This window comes from Bubalus bubalis, chromosome 14, assembly GCF_019923935.1.
Source record: "Bubalus bubalis isolate 160015118507 breed Murrah chromosome 14, NDDB_SH_1, whole genome shotgun sequence".
In the NCBI taxonomy this organism is placed as follows: domain Eukaryota; kingdom Metazoa; phylum Chordata; class Mammalia; order Artiodactyla; family Bovidae; genus Bubalus; species Bubalus bubalis.
Genome location: NC_059170.1, coordinates 22,836,265 through 22,858,028, shown reverse-complemented (window position 1 = coordinate 22,858,028; position 21,764 = coordinate 22,836,265). Strand labels below are relative to the sequence as shown.

The 21,764-nt window shown below is 41.5% G+C and overlaps 1 protein-coding gene across 1 annotated transcript; it reads right to left on the bottom strand.

Moving 5' to 3' along the window:
• Positions 1–19,254: 19,254 nt before the first annotated feature.
• DEFB129 (defensin beta 129) lies at positions 19,255–21,470 on the bottom strand. Its single transcript, XM_006049580.3, has 2 exons — positions 21,413–21,470; positions 19,255–19,745 (listed from the first exon to the last, which is right to left on the bottom strand). Exons 1-2 carry the CDS (start codon positions 21,468–21,470, stop codon positions 19,291–19,293), a joined length of 513 nt encoding a protein of 170 aa, XP_006049642.2. The 3' UTR covers positions 19,255–19,290.
• Positions 21,471–21,764: the final 294 nt, after the last annotated feature.

The window sequence follows — 21,764 nt, the reverse complement described above, 5'->3', positions numbered from 1 at the left end:
ATCATCCTCAGGAATCCTAGACAGAGAGTAGGGGAATGGGTAGAGAACGGAAGACACGTGGCCAATTTGAGTTGTGGTATGCTTTATAATTCGGAGAAGGCAATGGCACCCCACTCCAGTACTTTTGCCTGGAAAATCCCATGGACAGAGGAGCCTGGTAGGCTGTAGTCCATGGGGTCGCTAGAGTCGGACATGACTGACGCAACTTAGCAGCAGCAGCAGCATGCTTTATAATTATTGTGCCTCTGTTAGAATATTACTTTTTCCTGTTAATATGTTTACTGTAGAAAAATTATACATATAAGTAATCAATAAATAACACTATTCATAATTCCATCTTTGTATCACTTTAGGGCCTCTTGCTATCAGAAATGCATTTATATGATAAAAATATATTTATAATCCATGCTATTTTCTAAAAAGATTAAATGCTATGAAAGGTTATTGTTTGCTGATCTAATTATGAATATAAGGATGTGACTAGGAGAAGCAGAGAGAGGGCAAAATGGCAAAAGAAGGGGAGAATCAGATGGGGTGGGGGTACTGAGTGGAGAAGTAGAGTGACTTCAAGACCTAGGGTCCATGGGCTGAGATGTCAGTGGCTAAAAAGAACTTGGAAAAAAAAAAACAAGAAACTTTAAAGGGAATTGTTATGCAATTTTGTTGGATAGGGGTGATGCAAAATTTCTCCCACATCTCCCCATGGCATCTTCACTACAACTTGTATTTCTCATGACTCTATTGTAGGAGTTGAATCTATTTTGGGATGCCCTGTATTTCATCTTTGAGGAGGGTGTGAAGCAAAAACTATAGCTGTTGAGAGCATCCCAATGTTTTGGGTACTGGTTTGTGTGTGGGCTTGTATTTTTGTTGTAAAATGGGATCAACTTATGCATATGATTTTTTAAATTGCTCTTTAAATTAATATCACACAAAGTTATCCTCTATGACTGAAGAGAACTCTAAACTTATCCTTTAAGAAAAAATTGTTTATTATTTATTTGGCTGCATCAGGTTTTACTTGCTTCATGAAGGCTCAGTAATTGCCCCACAGTGTGTGGGATCTTAGTTCCCTGACCAGGGATCAAACCTGCATTTCCTGCATTGCAACGTGGGATTTTTAACCACTGGACCACCAGGAAAGTCCCTAAACTTATTCTTTTTAAGAGGTGCATTGTATCCACATTATGAATCTATAGCTACTTTTCTTCACATTTCCCTCATCCCTGGACATTTAGGCAGCTTCTGGTTTTACATTATTTTAGACTATGCTGTTAAGGTTATGCCTGTTCACACATTTTTATTTTAAATTTATTTGGTTGCACCGGATCTTAGTTGCAGCATGTGGGATCTAGTTCTGCATTGGGAGCGTGAAGTCTTAACCACTGGACCACCACGGAAGTTACCATCCATCATTTTTAAACTACGGATCCTGGTTATTTCCTCAGAATACAGTCATTCCTTAAATTAGAGTCTCTCAGCCAAAGAACATGAACAAGGTTTAAGGTTTTTAACTTTTAAAACATTTTTTAGAAAGGATATAGATTTCCAGAAGTAGCATTAACTGGTTTAAATGAATAAAAGACTCATTTCTTTGTACTTGTTTTCACTCAGCCTTCTGATAGGATTATGCCAACTTTACATGATATGGCGATCACTGAGTCGATAGATATGAGTTTGAGCATGCTCTGGGAGTTGGTGGTGGACAGGGAAGCCTGGCGTGCTGCAGTCCATGGGGTTGCAGGGTTGGACACAACTGAGTGAACTGAACTGATATGATATATATATGATATGGCTGGGCACATTCAAGTCACTAGCATCATTGCCTTGCTTTCAGAAACTGCTACGAATGTCAGATCTATGTATTTTTGTCCATTTCATTATGCAAATGAGTACCTCATCTGTCAATCCACATGGAGGCCAAATACACGCATTCAGCTCCTTTCTCTCCCATGCTTTGTGGCAGGCATGGGGTGCCCCATTCAGATCTCCCGTCAGGAGAACTGTCTTGAGGATGTAGTTGGTGGAGAGCCTTCAGCTGCCATATTTCCAGATGTGCGATAACATTCTCCCCAAGGTCGTGTTCTCCAGGGGCTGCTCCCAGCCAGTGACTGAACCCAGTGCCTAGCCATCCCTGCCCTGGGTGGGGCTCCTCTGAGGAGCAGTTCTTGATTTGGGGCCTTGATGGGCTTGGCTGAGACTTTTCTTCAATCTTCAGCCTCAGGCTCCTCCTATCTAGTCCTCTGTCTATTTTTCCTTTTACAGGTATCAGACCAGTAATGTAGTATGAGGACTCTCCCTGTCTACTCCTTCTCACCGCCTTCCATCACAGGTGTTCCCCCTTAATAAATGGTTTTGTGTCTAATTCTGTCTTGGCATTGGCTCTTGGAAGACCCAAGCTGACGCACACCCCATGGATGAGTCCACAGAGCAGCCGTTACTGTAGGATAGATACAAACTCCAAACTGTTTGTTTATTTATTTATTTATTTTAGTATTTTAAATTTTATTTTATTTAACTTTACAATATTGTATTGGTTTTGCCATATATCAAAATGAATCTGCCACAGGTATACATGTGTTCCCCATCCTGAACCCTCCTCCCTCCCCAAACTGTTTATTGAGTGAAAGATGGAGAGAGAGAGAAAATAGGAGCTTTAAGTCATGATAGTCCTTCGGCTTCTTGAAGATTCTATTGTCTTACCCATTGGTCCTTGGTTTGGCCAACTGTATTCGGTTTGTTAGGTTTCTGGATGGGTGGTTGCATCACGGGCTTTGCTATGAAGAGGCCTTTGACACAACACTGTTTGTACCTGTCACACATGAATATCGTTTTTTCCAGGGAGCCGCATTCCAGCTTGCAGTGTCCCGCGATCTTACGCCCACAAATTGTCCCGCCCCCTTTGGCTGCAACGGAGAAGAAAAGATGGAGAATCCAAGGTTAGAAGCAATTGAGGGACTGCCAAGGGGTTGGGGCTTTTTTGTTTTTTTGGCCTCACTATGGGCATGTGGGATCCTGAACTCTGACCAGGAATAGAACCCTCACCTCACTAGACTGCCAGGGAAGTCTCTAAAGGGGACATTTTATCCTCAAATGTATGTTTGAGATATGAGTCTTGAGAAGGACACAGGAGGAGACAGAATTTCCCTTGATGGATGGCCTCTGGGAATGCAGAAGAGCTCTTCGTCTTTGCCAGCATCTACATCTTTGCAACAGCTAAAGCCTCTCATTTTTGCTGTAGTTTGTACCACAGAACGTCTGAGTAAAAAGGGGACCGGGGAGCCAGGTCTTCATTGTCAGGGAGGCATTTGAACACTCTGAGGGGGACTTGTGGCTGTTCTTACTCATCCCACATGTCCTTTTTTTTTTTTAAATTAATTAATTTTAATTGGAGGCTAATTACTTTATAATATTTTTTTGCCATACATTGACATGAATCAGCCATGGGTGTACATGTGTCCCCCATCCTGAACCCCTCTCCCACCTCCCTCCCCATCCCATCCCTCAGGATTGTCCCAGTGCACCCCACATCTCCTTTTAAAGGTGTTCCTGCCTCACTTGTTCTTAGGGATTATGAACTTGTCAATATCAATCAACCCAGAGTGGGGGAAAAAAAAAGTTGAATCATTACAGAGAAAATAATGGTTGCTATGGCAGGCTATTTTGCATTCATACACCGTTACCAAGTACAACCTTCTCATCAAACCTGAGGGCTTTGTCTCTGGGCTCTATGTCCACCATGGGCCCACAGCCCCGGCATCTTCTGAGAGGCTTTTCCTCTGGTTCTTCACACCTATTGCCTGGCTCTCTGAATTTTCTCTCTGGCTCTTCATTCTCTTCCCCCAGTGTTTGAGCTGAGCACCTTGTTTGACATTTCATGTACACTTACCTTCTTAAGAGGTCTCCTGTTCTCCCTGCCAGCCCTCTTGGGTGTAGGCAGGTGCTCCTGAATTTTTTACCCAAGGGCTTGGTCTCTCCTCTGAGCACAAACCTGGGTCTGATCTCAGAGGATGCAAATGTGGAAGAGAGACACCTTCTCAGCGTTTTAGGAGCTTAGATGTAGAGAGCTCATGTAAAGGGAAAGCCCAAGTTGGGGCTGACTCTTGTTTTAGAATGGGAAAAAATTGGGATGGATGGGTTTTGGTATAGGGTTATAGAAAGTGATGGATGGATAAAGGGTATTGGGGACAGTGGTGGATGCTGGGAGACCCCCACTGTAGGTCAGAGCTCAGTGGGCTGAGCCCTGCCTTCGTCCAACCTGGCTTGTCTGTCACCAGAGCAACCAGATCTGCTGGTGTTCCTGGCCCCCAGTCCCTTCACTCTTCTCCATCCAGTTTACCTGAGGTCACCAGGAATCCCAGGGCTGTAAAGACCAGGAGCAGGAGCTTCATGGCTGAAGGGCTGGCCTGGGGAGTAGATGGTAGTTTAGTGGAGTCAGGGTCCTCTACTGTCATATGCTTGGAGCTACTGCCTTTATAGGGTCTACACAATGCCAAGCTCCTGGGCAGTGAGCCAGGAGAAGTCTCTGAAACCCAGAACAGACAGGTTAGATCAGAGTGTCTAATAGCCTGTAGCCTGGATTGATTTATTGAGCACCTGTATTCTAGGTTATTAGCAGGGAGAGAGAAACAGAACAAAGAGCACCCATCTTTGAAACTGTCTTCTAGCCAGTGTTGGTGAGGGTATGGGGAAACTTGTGTTCTCTCGAAATGTTGCTGAGAGTTTTGCTTTTGTAGAGCAATTTGGCATCAGAAGTCTTAAAAATAATGCATACATTTTGACTCAAGAGACTCTGTTCCTTGGACTTCTGTCTGATGAAATAATTAAACAAGTACACAGAGAGATTTATCTCAACGTTGTTCACAGTAGCAGAAAACCAAAAGCAACCTAACTGATGGTAAAAACAAACTATGGAAACAAAATACATATCTAGTATGATTTACCTATAGGAATATTACTTTTTGCCTGTTTCAATATGAATACATGTGTGCTCAGTCGTGTCTGATTCTTTGTGACCCCGTGGATGGTAGCCTACCAGGCTCCTCTGACCATGTAAGTTTTCCAGGCAGGAATATTGGAGTGGGTTGCCATTTCCTACACCAGGGGATCTTCTCGACCTGGGGATAGAACTGGCCTCTCTTGCATCCCTTGCTTTGGCAGGCAAATTCTTTACTACTGAGTTACCTGGGAAACCCCTTCAATATGAATACTCTTATTGAAACTGAGCAGGGCCCTGAGGGGCCCTCTCAGATACAAAGCCCCTTTATCCCCTGCTTCTTATAAAAAAATAGCTTTAGTGTCCTAGCCTTTCCTGAGTTCCAAAGAGCAGGCACAGGCGGCTACTATTCAGGGAAAGGAGGGAATGCAGAAAACACAGGAAAAGCAAGAAAACAAGAAATGTAATGACAATAATTTAGCAATTAAAGAGTCCTAGTTCCTCCTCAAGGGATATACATAATAATCTAATACATATCTTTGTGCAGTTCTTTGAGAACTAAGATAGACCACACACATCCCCCAGGCCCCATATTCTGGACTCTAGTTGGTCTTTATCTTGATTAATCTGCCTAACCTTTGTCCCAAGGGACTGTGGGTCAGGTTTCCCATTGTAATATCTGCTTCCAGCTTTTAAAATTATATTAAGGCAATGGCACCCCACTTCAGTACTCTTGCCTGGAAAATCCCACGGACGGAGGAGCCTGGAAGGCTGCAGTCCACAGGGTCGCTGAGGGTCGGGCACGACTGAGCGACTTCACTTTCACTTTTCACTTTCATGCACTGGAGAAGGAAATGGCAGCCCACTCTGGTGTTCTTGCCTGGAGAATCCCTGGGGCGGGGAAGTCTGGTGGGCTGCCATCTATGGGGTCGCATAGAGTCGGACACGACTGAAGTGACTTAGCAGCAGCATGCTGGGATAAACAGAGAAGACTTGTTTGGGGTCCTTAATGTTGGGGGACCAGCAGAGGGTCCCTTTGTCTCACCCAACCTTTGGTAGTGCTGCATTAAACCTTTGTTTTAACTCATCCATGTCCATTTTAGTCATTCTGATGTTGGCCAAAATCTTAGCTTTTTCTGAAAACCGAAGCTGAATAAAAAAATACAGAGACAAAGCTTACAAAAAATAGAAAGGGGGCTTTAATTCTCAGCCGACGGAGAGGGGAACACGGTTGGCTCATGCCTCAAGAACTGTCCCCTCGCTCTGTGAGGAGTCTAGAGGCTTATATAAGGCAAGGGCTTGGCAGTCAGGAATCAGCTGGAAGTCATGATGAGGAACAAATGTGATGGAATCTTGATTTCTTCCTCTTGCACTGTTTCAAAGACAGTCATAGACTGGTGTCAGTAACCCAGTAATTGAGTCTAGCAGTTTGGGGGCCCTGCGGCCTTCTTTCTGATATGTAACTACAAGGGAAAGGGTGTTTGTAAGGGTAAACCCCAGATACAGGATGTGTTTAGCATAGACTCCAAGGAAAAAATGAGAATTATAGCTCCTGCAGAGTTAGGGGGCGGAAAAGGAAACTTCGTTACAGACATTCCGAGTTAGGAGCAGTTAAAGTAAAAAACAAGGAATCAGGCCTGCTCACTGTTTTCTTTATTTGTGTTCTCAGGAAAGGGAAAGAGAAAAACTCCTTGTTCTTTTTTCCTTTTTACTGCAACAATTCTATTTCTTAGTAACAGTCTAAAGACTTCCACCTGCTGGGATGAGTCCCAAGACTCTCCCCTTTCTGTTTCCTGTTTGTTTCATTGCTATCAATATTTGCTTTGCTCATCTTATTTTAAAATAACTCTTTAAAAATTTCAATCTTGTTGGGAAGCATCCCTGGAATTCTCCTTAGCCTCTCCCCATTCTCTTGTTCATTAATTGAATGTTTTTATTAGCATCTGTTATACCTGTGAGGGGGCTTCCCTGGTGGCTCAGCGGTGAAGAATCTGTTGCAGGAAGGAGGACTGCTTTCAGGGCCTGAAGCTGGGCTCTTGTCTAACATTCGGAAATGAATTGTCTGAGGAGACACATGTGCTGATAAGGCAAGAGATTTTCTTGGGAATAGGGCACCCTGGTGGAGAGCAGGAGGGTAAAGGAACCCAGGAGAACTGCTCCACCACGTGGTTTGTAGTCTCGGGTTTTATGGTGATGGGATTAGTTTCCGGGTCGTCTTTAGCCAGTCATTCTGATTCAGAGTCCTTCTTGGTGGTGCACACCTTGCTTAGCCAAGACGGATGCCAGCGAGAAGGATTCTGGGAGGTGGTTGGACATGTGGTGTCTCCTTTTGACTTTTCCTGAACTTGTCTCGCTGATGGCTTATTAGTTCCGTGTTCCTTACCAGGACCTCCTAACAACTCATGCAAATGCTTACTATGGTGCCCAGCCAGGGTGGGCTGTTTCAGTTAGTGTGCTTCCCCTAACAAATCTGCCTGCAAGGCAGGAGCCATAGGAGACATGGGTTCGATCTCTGGGTCGGGAAGGTCCCCTGGAGGAGGGCATGGCAACCCACTCCAGTATTCTTGCCTGGAGAATCCTATGGACAGAGGAGCTTGGAGGGTCGCAGAGTCAGACACTACTGAAGTGACTTAGCACGCAAGCATACCTATGAGGGGAAACTGAGACAGCAAATTTGAACTGTTTCTGGTTTTGCAACAAGTTTATATTGGGTGTCCATGTGAAAGGGGCTCCCTGTCAACTACAAATTGGCAATTGCCATCTGACTTTATAAGGATTAAGTCATATGTTGCTGTAGCTGACCCATCCCCTGAAAGGAGTTCAGTGTGGAGAGCAGAAATGAGGGACTCTGTGCTCAGGGGAAAGCCTGGCAGAACAGGTCTTCAGATAGTTATTTTCCCCAATTTATAAAATGCCATGTAAAGACAGTTCATAGTTGCTTACTTCTTAGTTTTACTAAAATTTTCTGGAAGAGTTTAAGCAGGAAAAGTTTAGCAGGATAGGTTTAGTATGCTGTGCTGTGCTTGGTTGCTCAGTCATGTCTGACTCTTTGTGATCCCATGGACTGTGGTCAACCAGGCTTCTCTGTCCATGGGGATTCTCCAGGAAAAAATATTGCAGTGGGTTCTCATGCCCTCCTCCAGGGGTTCTTCCCAACCCAGGGATCCAACCCAGGTCTCCTGCATTGCAGGTGGATTCTTTACTCTCTGAGCCACCAGAGAAGCCCCTAGGTTTAGTTTAGCTCTTCTCTAAACTTTTGGTAGAATTCGCCTGTGAAGCCATCTGGCCCTGGGCTTTGTGTGTTGGAAGATTTTTTGTTACAGTTTTGATATAAAATGAATTATGAGAATAGTAATTTAGGAGCTGTGTTTTTGGTTTGGACAGTGCAGAGTGGAATAGTATATTTGGGTTGAGAGGTCCCACAGCTCACTACAGAAAGGGTAGCAGAGTTTGCCACCCCAAAATATATCTCTTTGACAGAAGGATTACTTTAGGTTAATTATTTTTAAGAAAGCATCAGACATATGAAAAGCTCTGAAAACTAAGAAGTTACCCTTTTGTAAGATATGTTTACAATTCTAAGGGAAATTTTAAGGGTATTTCCTGTCCCAGCTTTAATTACCTTTTAGAAGTAGGGATAGCTCATACATATAAAGTGTACACGACATAAACAAACCAGAGATCTCATAGCTTTAGTAAAAGCTTAGATATGAACCAGGTATCACAATATTGATATAAACTTACTAGTTAATAAACAGTCGGAATATCTTAAAGTTGCTTGCTCAGATGATTAAGGCTTACTATCTGTAACAGGGAAGCCTGGCAGGCTGAAGTCCATGGGGTCGCAAAGAGTGGGACACAACCCAGCGACTGAAGAACAACAATCATCTGTAACGTTTTGCAGTGGGAACGGTCTCAGTAATTTAGATTTAAAATTGCCACTTTTTCCCTCCTTGGTCTTTCAGGTCTTGCCTGCTTAATTGGGCTTAGTCTAGGTCCTCGTGGCCTATATTCATACTCTGGTTTAGACATTTGTGAGACAAAGGCAGTTGCTTAGTTTTTCAAATAGTTTTGTTGCCTAAAGTTACTAAAATCAGTGGCAAGATTTTTATCAAACTGAAATGTAATTTATGAAGTTCTATGTTTTATAACTTTAGAGCTTTAATTTATCACATCTTCAAAGGTCTGTATAAGGCATTTAGCAAAGATCTTTCTGAGTTTATAAATTAAATCAAAGCAAAATCACTATTTTTATTTTATGAGCCCCTGTATGTTAATTCTCAGTTTTTACTTATTTTGTATGGCTCAGGTTTCCTCAGTACTTTTAGTTAATATTTCCTCAATGCAATTTATATGCCTTATTTATCCCACAATATAATTAAATAAGAGCTGTAAAATTCCACCAACTTTTTCTATACCTTTAACTTTAGTTTTCATAAGGATCCAACCAACAAGCTTTGGTCTTAGGGGAGCATTTAGAAGGCTTTTTCTTTTTGTTCCCTGTCTATTTTACTTTACTTTTATATAAAAGGCTCTGGGATTCCCAGAGTTGGGTACAGCTGAGGAAGTCAGGCCTTTTGGCCTAACTGTCCCAAAATAATTGGTAGGATATCTCAGTGTAAATTTTTCTAGTCCCTTAAATATATAACTTAAACTGGGGCAATAGAACAGATTTGGTTAGTTTTTATTGTTGGGGACCAGTAGGGTGTCCCTCATGGCTCATTAGCTTTGGGTAGTGCAGTAATATCGAATCGTTTAATCACATAAATGTCTATTTATCCCATTCTAAGTAATCATCCAAAGAATTTTTTATTCATTTTAGGTAATGCCTTAAAAAATTTTTTTTTACCTCGTTGAAATAATAGCTAGACTTTTTTTTCCCCTCCAAGTTGTTTGTTAATATTCTTAATGCTCTTATTAGCATCTGTAGGGCCCATTGAGGGGAAAACCACAATGAGTTTCCTAAACCAATTTTTGTTCCTCAAGAAAAGTTCTTCAGTTAATTTGACTTTTATAGGTACCAACAAAACAGTTGTTTGCAACGAGAGCACTCTAGATTTAATAACTTGTTAGTTTCTCTAATTTTTAAAGGCTATATCATTTCACCACCAATAAATATCTCCACAGAGTTGCCAATGATTAAAAATGCAAAAAGACTTCTTATAGGCTAACACGGACAAACAGAACAACCTAGGAAGGTCAGATACATCTCAAAGACACAGAGACGTCTGAGTTTTCCCCAGAAGGCCTTGTTTAAGGTTTTACCGAGCCAGCTTTTAATTTTTAACTGCATACGCATTAAAGAGCCCCCTCAATATTTAGGGCGAGATTTAATCTCTCCCAGTTGTTACCTACAGAGTCCAAGCTCACTCTGCTCCCCGAACGATAGGCCAAGGGGCCCCAGAGACAAGGTGTCGAGGCAAGGAAGAGACTTTAATCGGGGAGCCGGCAAAATGAGAAGATGGCAGGCTAGCGCCTCAAAATTACCATCTTATTGGGGTCTGGATGCCAGGTTATTTTATAGATCAGAAAGAAGCAATGAGGAACTAAAGTCAAAAGGCAGAAGAGAGAGGGAGATGCAGTGGGGAACTAAAGTGAAAGGGTCTTCAGTCTTGCAAAACATCTCCAAGGAAATGGCCAGCCTTTGGAAGGGGGTGTGTTAATCTCTTCTGTTCACAGGTTGGTAGGGACAAACTATCCCTCCATGAGCTGAACAAAGACACTTCAGTTTACAGTCAAGCAGAGGGGCAGGGTCCTTCAGGCAAGCCATTGGGTATGATTATAATAATAAAAGCAAGTCAAAGAAGCAATTTCCAACAGGGAGTCAGAATTGGTTTCCTCCCTGTAACACAGTTAACTAGGTACTCGCAAGTATGAGTTCTGTCTTATGTCTTTCTACAAGGGAGCCACCGAGGTGTCTTCCAACCCAGCCTGGGGTATTTCTTGGTAACTTCCAACCAAGCCCCACCCAGTATCCAGACCTTGGGTGGATATAACTACCAGTGCCAGGTATCTTTCAGCCAGGTCTCTCCTCAGTACTTTAATGGGAGGGAGCAGGTACCTGCTATACCTCATCAAATAAAAAATTCAAGATCTCAACTGTCAGGCGAGTGTATGTTCCTCGGTTCTGTCTCGTCACAACAAAGATTTGGAGTGACGGACATTAAAGCCCTTGGCACGTCACAGCTCTCAGGTCTTGGACAGACCGTGTTATAGCTCTCAGGTCTCGAACAGACCGTGTTATAGCTCTTAAACAAATCAGTGTAACAGCTCTGTGTTACAGCTCTATTTTACTTAGAAAATATCAGGAAAATCCATCCTCGAGGCATGAGGGCATGCCGACCCAAAGAGAAGCGCGTCCCTGTGCACTCGGGGCATGGGGGGAGGTGGGGGTGAAAGAAAGAGAGAGAGAGAGAGACAGAGAGAGAAAGAGAGAGACAGATCCCCAGCCCTTTGGCTCCTCTTTTTATATGTATTTTTCCTCCCCCTGGGCCTGCCCTATGTAAATTGGGCTAGCCAGGAGTGCTGTTTGTTCTACCTGAGGTCCTCACTCCGGTCCTCGGACCTTCCTTTATTCTATTTTCCAGGGCTCTTCCCTTCCTTGTCTTTTAGCCACCACGCCATTCTGGACTCCTGTTTCCTATTCTAACTACCTAACATCAACCAATATGGGAGATCTGAGAACAAGGAGAGACTTACTCAAATCCATTTGGAACTCCCAAGGAAGCAGATGGGCACAAGGGGCCTTTGCGGGTACAATGGCTCTGGTTTCTTGTAAAGTTGAGACAGAGGAGAAAAATCTACTCTGGGTCCCTTCAGTTCAGTCACTAAGTTGTATATGACTCTTTGTGACCCCATGGACCGCAGGCATCCCTATCACCAGCTCCCAGAGCTTGTTCAAATTCATGTCCATCAAGTCAGTGATGCCATCCAAACATCTCATCCTCTGTCATTCCCTTCTCCACCTGCCTTCAATCTTTCCCAGCATCAGGTTCTTTTCCAATGAGTCAGTTCTTCGCATCAGGTGGCCAAAGTTTGAGAGTTTCAGCCTCAGCCTCAGTCCTTCCAATGAATATTCAGGAAATGATTTCCTTTAGGATAGACTGGTTGGATCTCCTTGTAGTTCAAGGGACTCTCAAGAGTCTTCTCCAGCACCACAGTTCAAAAATATCAATTCTTCGGCACTCAGCTTTCATTATAGTCCAACTCTCACATCTATACATGACTACTAGAAAAACCATAGCCTTGACTAGATGGACCTATGTTGGCAAAGTAATGTCTCTGCTTTTTAATATGCTGTCTAGCTTGGTCATAGCTTTTCTTCGAAGAAGCAAGCATCTTTGAATTTCATGGCTGCAGTCACCATCTGCAGTGATTTTGAAGCCCCCCAAAATAAAGTCTGTCACTGTTTCCACTGTTTCCCCATCTATTTTCCATGCAGTGATGGGACCGAATGCCATGATCTTAGTTTTCTGAATGTTGAATTTTAAGCCAAATTTTTCACTCTCCTCTTTACCTTTTATCAAGAGTCTCTTTAGTTCTTCTTTGCTTTCTGCCATCAGAGTGGTATCATCTGCATATCTGAGATTATTGATATTTCTCCTGGTAATCTTGATTCCAGCTTGTGCTTCATCCAGTCCAGCATTTCTCATGATGTACTCTGCATGTAAGTTAAATAAGCAGGGTGACAGTATACAGCCTTGATGTACTCCTCTCTCGATTTGGAAGCAGTCTTTTGTTCCGTGTCCAGTTCTAACTGTTGCTTCTTGATCTACATACAGATTTCTCAGGTGGCAGATAAGGTGGTCTGGTGTTCCCATCTCTTTCAGAATTTTCCACAGTTTGTTGTGATCCACACTATCAAAGGTGTTGGCATAGTCAATGAAGCAGAAATAGATGTTTTTCTGGAACTCTCTTGCTTTTTTGATGATCCAATGGATTTTGGCAATTTGATCTCTGGGTTCTATGCCTTTTCTAAAACCAGTTTAAACATCTGGAAGTTCACTGTTCACATACTGTTGAAGCCTGGCTTGGAGAATTTTGAGCATGACTTTACTAGCGTGTGAGATGAGTGCAATTGTGTGGTAGTGTGAGCATTCTTTGGCATTACCTTTCTTTGGGATTGGAATGAAAACTGACCTTTTCCAGTCCTGTGGCCACTGCTGAGTTTTCCAGATTTGCTGGCATATTGAGTGCAGCACTTTCACAGCATCATCCTTTAGGATTTGAAATGGCTCAAATGGAATTCCATCACCTCCACTAGCTTTGTTTGTAGTGATGCTTTCTAAGGCCCACTTGACTTCACATTCCAGGATGTCTGGCTCTAGGTGAGTGATCACATCATTGTGATTATCTGGGTCGTGAAGATCTTTTTTGTATAGTTCTTCATATTCTTGCCACCTCTTCTTAACATCTTCTGCTTCTGTTAGGTCCATAGGATTTCTGCCCTTTATTGAGCCCATCTTTGAAAGAAATGTTCCCTTGGTATCTCTAATTTTCTTGAAGAGATGTCTAGTCTTTCCCATTCTATTGCTTTCTTCTATTTCTTTGCATTGATCACTGAGGAAGGCTTTCTTGTCTCTCCTTGCTATTCTTTGGAACTCTGCATTCAAATGGGTAGGTCTTTTCTCCTTTGCCTTTCACTTCTCTTCTATTCACAGCTATTTTTAAGGCCTCATCAGAAAACCATTTTGCCTTTTTGCATTTCTTTTTCTTGGGTATGGTCTTGATCCCTGCCTCCTGTACAATGTCATGAACCTCCATCCATAGTTCTTCAGGCACTCTATCTATCAAACCTAATCCCTTGAATCTATTTCTCACTTCCACTGTACAATTGTAAGGGATTTGATTTAGGTCATACCTGAATGGTCTAGTGGTTTCCCCTACTGTCTTCAATTTAAATCTGAATTTGACAATAAGGAGTTCATGAACTGAGCCACTGTCAGCTCCCGGTCCTGTTTTTGCTGACTGTATAGAGCTTCTCCATCTTTGCCTGAAAAGAATATAATCCATCTGATTTCGGTATTGGCCATCCAGTGATGTCCATGTGTAGAGTCTTCTCTTGTGTTGTTGGAAAAGAGTGTTTGTTTATTGATATGGCAGGACATATTTTCATTTCACACTGACAACATTAAGTGCTGGCAAGGATGTGAAGCAAATGGAAGTCTCACCCATTGCTGGTGTTGACCTAAAACTGTTAGAGGAAACACTGACTGAAACCAGCCGCCCTGGCCATGCAAGATAGTAGCCACTTGCATGAGTTACCTTCGAAAGGAGGTGCTGGTAAAGAATGAAGAACTAACAAGCTACCACCAAGCAGAAAAATTCGGGATAGGTCAAAAGGAGAGAGGAGTCTCCAGTCCATTCGTCCTACCAACCTCCCAGAAACCTCTCTGGAATCCATCTTGGCTGAGCCATGCACACAACCAGAAAGGAGCCTAAGTCAGAGTGATTGGCCAGAGACAACCTGGAAATCAATCCAATTACCATAAAACTCAAGGCTGCAAGCCTCATGGGCGGAGTAGTTTCCCTGGGTTCCCTTACTCTGTTGCTCTCAGCCTGGGCATCCCTTCCCAATAAAGTCTCTTGCTTTGTCAACATGTGTGTCTTCTCAGACTATTCATTTCCAAGTGTTAGACAAGAGCCCACTCTTGGGCCCTGGAAGGGATCCTCCTTCCTGCAACAAAACAATAAAACAGCCAGTTGTTTTACAAGCAAAATGGGTTTATTCAGGAACAGCAAAGAATCACAATGTGAGATGCATAAATCTATTGCAAACCACAGGCAAGTCCAGAGAACAAAAGTAGAGAAAACATTCTTTTACAGAAAAGAAGGGGGAGTTGAGAGAGGCTGTTAAAATCAGTTTGTGGGAGTAAACTGGGCACTGAAAGGCCACTGAAAAGCGTAGTGGCTTTTTCATTGGCTGAATAGTGACAGTTTTGTCATTGGTAAGGCTATAGGCAAGCAAGGAGAAATTCTTTCCTTTTCCTGCTGGGTAGTAAAGTAGTAAAGTATTAACTTTCTTCTTGTTGATAATGCAATTAACCTTGAGTGGTAGAGTATGAGAGCTCCCCCTTCTGACCTCTCAACTCCATTTTGCAAGATGTTTCCATTGATTAATTTTCAGGGGGTGGCAATGGAAAATGCCACAGTCACTCTGGAAAAGGGTTTTCAGTTTCCTTTAAAGTTAAACATACCTTTACCATAGAACCTAGCAGTCTTACACCTGGGTATTTACCTTAGTAAAATGGAAACTTTTAATAACACAAAAATCTATAAGCAAATGTTTATAGCTACTTTACTTGTGTTAGTCAAAAAACTGCAAACAAACCAAATGTCCTTCAGTGAGTGAAAGGATAAAAAACCAGTATTAAATGTCTAGAATACAATACTATTTAGCAGTAAAAAGGAATGTATTATTGATATTAATATATTTGGGAAACTTGGATGAATCTTAAAGCCATGTTAAATGAGAGAAGTCAGCCTCAAACATTCCATTTTTGCGATATTCTCAGAGAAGGCAAAACTACAGGGATGAAAAATAGATCACTGGTTGCCAGGAGTTATGGTGCAATTAGAGTTTGAATACAAAGTAGTATATTGTAGAGTGCTGAAACAATGTCCTGTTTGTGGTGATGGTTGCATGAATCTAAAGATGTTAAAATTCATAGAACTGTACACTGAAAGGAAAAACAGCCAAATTTACTCCATGATATTAATAAATTATGAACTTCTCTGCTAGCTCAGATGGTAAGGAATCCGAGAGAATCTGCCTGCAATGTGGGAGACCTGGGTTCAATCCCTGGGTTGGGAAGATTCCCTGGAGAAGGGAACGGCTACCCACTCCGGGATTCTGGCCTGGAGAATTCCATGGACCGTACAGTCTATGGGGTTGCAAAGAGTCGGACATGACTGAGTGACTTTCACTTCACTTTTTATAATAAATTATAGAAAATAAATAATTGCGTCATCCTATACTTTTTGTTCTTCAGCTTCCTTTTTAAAATTTAACATGTCTAAGAGCTCTCTTCATATCAAAAAATATAGATCTCCATTATTTTTTTCTAATTTTACATAACTTTTTATATATGAACATTACAGTGGTTTAGTTAAACCCTTTGATGGACCCTATTGGGGCTTCCATCATAGCTCAATTGGTAAAGAATCTGCCTGCAGTGCAGGAGACCCGGGTTCTATCCCTGGGTTGGGAAGATCTCCTGGAGAAAGAAATGGCAACCCACTCCAGTATCCTTGTCTGGAAAATCCCATAGACAGAGGAGCTTGGTGGGCTGCAGTCCATGGAGTCTCAGAGTCTGGCACGACTGAGCAACTAATACTTCCTATTGATGAACATGTATTTTACTTTTTCTATCTTTTCTTTTTACAAACAAAATGGGAGAGATTATTTCAAATATCTGTTACTTCAAATAGCTCTTCTATTTGTGGTTATGCTATCAATTCAATACACACTTTACCTGTTTATATTAGGTAAAATCTTTAAATAATTTCTAAGTCAAATCTTCAAAACAGGATATATTCAGAGAAGTCTAGCTTCTTTTAAAAACTTCTCCTCTTTCTCATTTCTTCCTCTTCCCATAGATGGGCATTTAAAAATGTTCCTTCCGTTTAAAAACAGATGTACCTAGTGCTTTTGTTTCCGTCTCCCCTCCCCTCCATCACTCTCTTGGAAATATGGAGAATTTCAGGTAACTTAAGGTTACTGAAGTGAGGAACACGACAGCAGCAAAAGCCAGAGGAAAGAACTTCTTGCCTGAAAGATGGGGACATGCCTGGGGAGAGTGCAGTGGGGTGGATAGGACAGAGCTACCTGTGTTACTTGCCTGGAGCGCCAGTATTTTTTAGACTTCAGATGAGATCTGAAGTTGGGCAGTGGGCAGATGATAAAGCAGAAAGCTCTGACATCAGGTCAAACAGATTTGGTTAGACGGTCTAACTGGCTACTGGGTAAATTTACTGAGTACTCATAGAATATCTAGAAGATTAGCTCCCAGTCCTTGAAAATATGCCTTCTAGCTACTTGGCAAAGGTGAAGCAAAACAGGGACAGCTCTGTACTGTTCCTGTGATTTTAACTTGATACAATATACTTTAGAGAGCAGTTTGTTGATAAACATCCAATCTCCAAAGCAAAATTAAAAGAACAAAACTATGACAAACCTAGACAACATATTAGAAAGCAGAGACATCACTTTGCTGACAAAGGTTATTATTCTGAATTTAAAGAAACAACTACCCTACAGCTTTTATTTTCTAAATCTTCAAGTTAAAAGCATATACTGTCTTGAAGTTGTCTTTCTGGTTATGAATGCTTACCATAGATTTGCTGCAGTAATCTTAACATAAAATCTTTTGTCAGCTAGATAGCCAATTGCAGCTGTTCCAAAAGCAATGATAATTGCTGTGATCCTTTCAACTCCTAGTGCTTCCCAGGTGGCTCAGTGGTAAAGAACCCACATGCCAACACAGGAGATGCAGGAGACATGGGTTCAATCCCTGGGTTGGGAAGATCCCCTAGAAGAGGAAATGGCAACTCACTCCAGTATTCTTGCCTGGAAAATCCCATAGACAGAGGAGCCTGGCAGGGTACAGTCCATGGGGTTGCAAAGAGTAGGACATGACTGAGCAATTTAACCCATATGCTGGAATTTGAAGTCAAACTCCAATTGCTGTCACTTGCAAAGTGTGTGCGCAGGGCACTGAGCACAAAGGGACTCCTTTATTTGCACCCTAAAATAGCAACTTTTGGTATTTATTAGTAAATTCAAACCCAGTTTGTGTGTAAAAATTCAAATTGTCTGACAATTATTAAACAATTATTCCACGCTTATTACCTTTTACTATGCATTCTGTGGCTTTTATTCTCAGAGTTAACAATAAACAGTCACATCTTACTGTGAAAGTGAATGAAAAGTGAAAGTCATTCATCTTCTACACATCTTTCTGTAACTTTATATAAACTGATATCTTTGATTTAAGTATACAAATTCTACTAAGGTTGCTCAGTTTTCCTTATTGACAAACCCAGAATGAAGGCAGAGAGGCTTGGAGTCTTTTAAGAGGCATCTGTTGTTCCTACCTTTAATTTTTACCCAGAGCTCAGCAAGAAGGAGGAAAAGGACATTATTTCTCTCTTACTCTTTTCAATATTTATTTTTATTTATTTATTTGGCTGTGCTGGGTCTCAGTTACAGCATTTGGGATCTTTGATCTTGGCTGCAGCATGTGGGACATTTAGCTGTGGCCTGTGAACACTCAGTTGTAGCATGTGGAATCTAGTTCTCTAATCAGAGACTGAACCAGGGCTGCCTGCTTTGGGAGTGCAGAATCTTAGTCACTGGGCCATTAAGGAAGTCCCAATACCATCTCTTTATGACTCACTGGTCTGCTTGAGCTGCTACAACAACATACCATAGGTTGGGTGGCTTTAACAACAGAGATGGATTTTCTCATAGTTCTAGAGGCTGGAAATTTAAGCCACATGGGACTATCGAGCACTTGAAATAAGACTAGTATGATGAAATATGCTGTAACAGTAATATACAAAAGAAATCTCAAAGACATAGTACCAAAAGAGGCAAAATATTTCAAATAATTTTTACATTAATTGCATATTGAAATGTCAAGGCTTTGAACTTACTGCATTAAACAAAATGTATTATTAACATTCAATTCACCTATTTATTTTTACCTTTTTAATGCGGCTACTTGAAAATTAAAAATTACCTCCATGGTTTGCATTTGTGGTTTGTAGCCTGTATCCACTGGAAGCACCACTTTACCTGTTGTCCCTTCGGGAATCTGGTTGAAAATGCCTTGGATCAGAGACAGAAGTCATATCTTCCCCCTCTGCCCGCCCATATTTTTATCTTAAGCGGCCTCATGAATTTCTTCTGTGGAGAAGGTAAACTTGGCCTCCTCACCTTATATGGGCCTTTCTATGGGAAAAAAAATCTATGGAAAAAGAAAATATGTCTGCTGTTTTCATTCCTATCACCCCAAGAAAAGTACATAATATGAGAACCATAAATTTTTGTTACAGAGGCTTACTTTGGCTCATCAATGCGTTAAATTCAACACAGTCAGCATTTCTGTTGCTCACTTTCTCCTGAGCATGTAAACTAAAATTCTATTACTTTCTAGCTCTGTCTCCTCTGTGAGGCTCCTGTGAGAAAGATAAAACTATATAAACTGTGGGTGCTTAAACAGTATTTATTGAATGACTGATAACAGAGGAAACAGTTCTATGTCTCAGTTTATAGATAGAATAGATAAAGAGGAACTTGGTGTTTTAAGAGAGAGACCCAAATCCCTGCTCATCTGCTTCTCCAGCTCCAGTCATGCTGTCGGAGGTGTATACGATGGAGGTGGTGCTGGTGGTGGGGAGTCAGTGCCTGAATCTCTTCTTTTTTTGGTAGAAGTAGCAGTGTGTATTATCTTCCCTGAGTTCACGGGGTTGGTGGTGGCAGAGTTCACAATGGTGGCATTTGGGATGATGATGGTGTTGATGTTGGCAAAAGCACTGGCACTTTTGATTTTGGGCAGAACAGATAAATTATGATGTTCGGTCTGCATCATGAAACTAAAATTCTTGGTAATTTTTAGCACTTCCTGAGAGTCCTCTTTAAGCATATGGAGCATTTCATTTTGTATGTAGTTTTTTATCAGTTGAACCACTTTTGATCTAATACAACATTTTTTCTTTTTGCATTTATCTAACTCTTTTTCATCCATGTTGCAGTACTCTTTGCATCTCCCCAAACCCATTACGCATCTTCTCAAGCCAAAGTATTCTGCACAAATAAAACAGAAAACAATGTGCTAAGGTTAATAACTAGATGTGATATTAAAATTGATAGAGCGAGAGGAATAGAGTCAGAGTGGATTTGTTAATGCTAAATTTAAAGTACAGTGGTTAGGGACGTTGAGGGAAGCAACAGGCAGGCTAAGAGAGTCTTTGTACATCTCTGAAATCCAAAATAAATCTCTAGTCTCTTCTCATTGAATAATTAAAACCTTAAGAAGAAAAGGAAACTCATTTGCTTCAGGGTTAAGATTTTAGATCTCCAATATATAACATCTTAGACACTTGTTGAGTGTTATTATCTCTTCCCAGGATCCTAGGAAATACAGAGAAGAGTAAAATCTCTCATAAAAGTAACCCAAGAAAGAGTTTCAAAAGAGAATCAACTAGACTGTTCAGAAGTTCTGGCTTCTTGCCAAACTCAGTGGTCTATGACCTTACCCTCCTCAACAATCACTTGACCTGTGGTTCTTGCAGCATGGTGTTCTATCATTTTCGTCCTCTCTGGACACTATGTCTCTCAGAGATCTTATTTATTATCATAGCCTTAACCTCATCTCTATGAAGATAATTCCTGCATTGTTATCTCTATCTCTAAATCCCCTGCTTAGTGTAGTATCTCAACTTCATCTATTGGATGTTTTTCCATCCTAATGGTTCATCTATTTTTTTTTTTCCAAATCCAGAAGCTTCTCCTTTACTCAACAATTCAACAGATTTTCCATAAAATACAAGAGATTTATGTAGCACCTACTGTTCACAGGCATTTCAATATTGTTTCTCACCAGAGAAAACACAGTAAAATATTGTATTTTAAGCAGCTACACTGATTAACCTTATCTTATGTGGGATTTGAGACTCAAATTTGACTTTACCGGAGATGACACAACCATACTTACTTATATTATAACCCTTTTCTTAGGGTCCCAAGATAAAAAAATTAGACACATCTTTGACTACTCTTTTACTTTCCCTTCCTTGACCCATTGCCCATTTAAAATCTGGAAGATTCTTGTATTCTGAAACAAGTCTCAATGCTTCTGTCTCCATTGCAGAAAACAATGGCTAATCTTCTGACTTAGCCATTTGCCCTGATGTGTTCCTAGAGGCTCTTGTGGGTAATTTGGGGGTTTCCAGTAAAACAAAGGCTGAGAAAAGGAATGAAACTCTGTAGAAGTCTGAAAAAGTTGAGATGGAGAACATAGACCTGTTCACTAAATCCTGAGAGTAGATTTTTTTTCTTGAGCGTAATTTTGAGGTCTTCCTTCTTATTACACTGAAATATAAACTTATCGAACCTTTTACTTAGAGATAGTTTAAATTAGAAATAGAGCAAAAATGGGGTAGACTTGGCCGGAATCCCAGGTGATAGCTATGTAGGGGGCAAGGATGCAGTTTTACATACTGAATAATTTCTGAGTTCACAAACAATACCCTACTTCCTTTGTAGCTCCATGTGTATCCCCATCAGACACAGTCTGGGTTTGGAGCCTGTGGGACTACGTGACGGATGGTGAATGACTGATGCAATATAAACTTTTCAGCTGTATCTTTGGGCATCTCATTTTCAGTGTCTCTTTGGGTTTCTGTTATCAAGGACTGCCAAAGCTCTGCTTCCTCCAACCACTCCCTCTTAGACCCAGGATTTCACATTACCTGTGTTCACCTGCCACTGTAGCATAAGGCTGGCAAAGATAGGGAAAAGGAGCTTCATGGCTGGGTGTCAGAGAAGAAGCCTTGGATCTGGGTTCATATTCTTGAGCTCCAGCCTTTATTGGCATCTTCATGGCCTTAGGCTCTGAGCAGTCAAGTGCAGCCAGAGCTCACGGCAATTGTGTTTTCTATGATTCTGTTTGAGAATCAGTTCAGTTGAGTTCAGTTGCTCAGTTGTGTCCAACTCTTTGTGACCCCATGAACTGAAGCATGCCAGGCTTCCTTGTCCATCACCATTTCCTGGAGCTTGCTCAAACTCATGTCCACTGAGTCGGTGATGCCTGTCAACCATCTC

Coding starts and splice junctions, on each gene's coding strand:
- DEFB129 (XM_006049580.3), bottom strand. CDS start 21,470: ATGAAGCTCCTTTTCCCTATCTTTGCCAGCCTTATGCTACAGTGGCAG. Junction 19,746..21,412: donor ACAGTGGCAGGTGAACACAG/GTAATGTGAAAT, acceptor TTATTTGTGCAG/AATACTTTGGCTTGAGAAGA.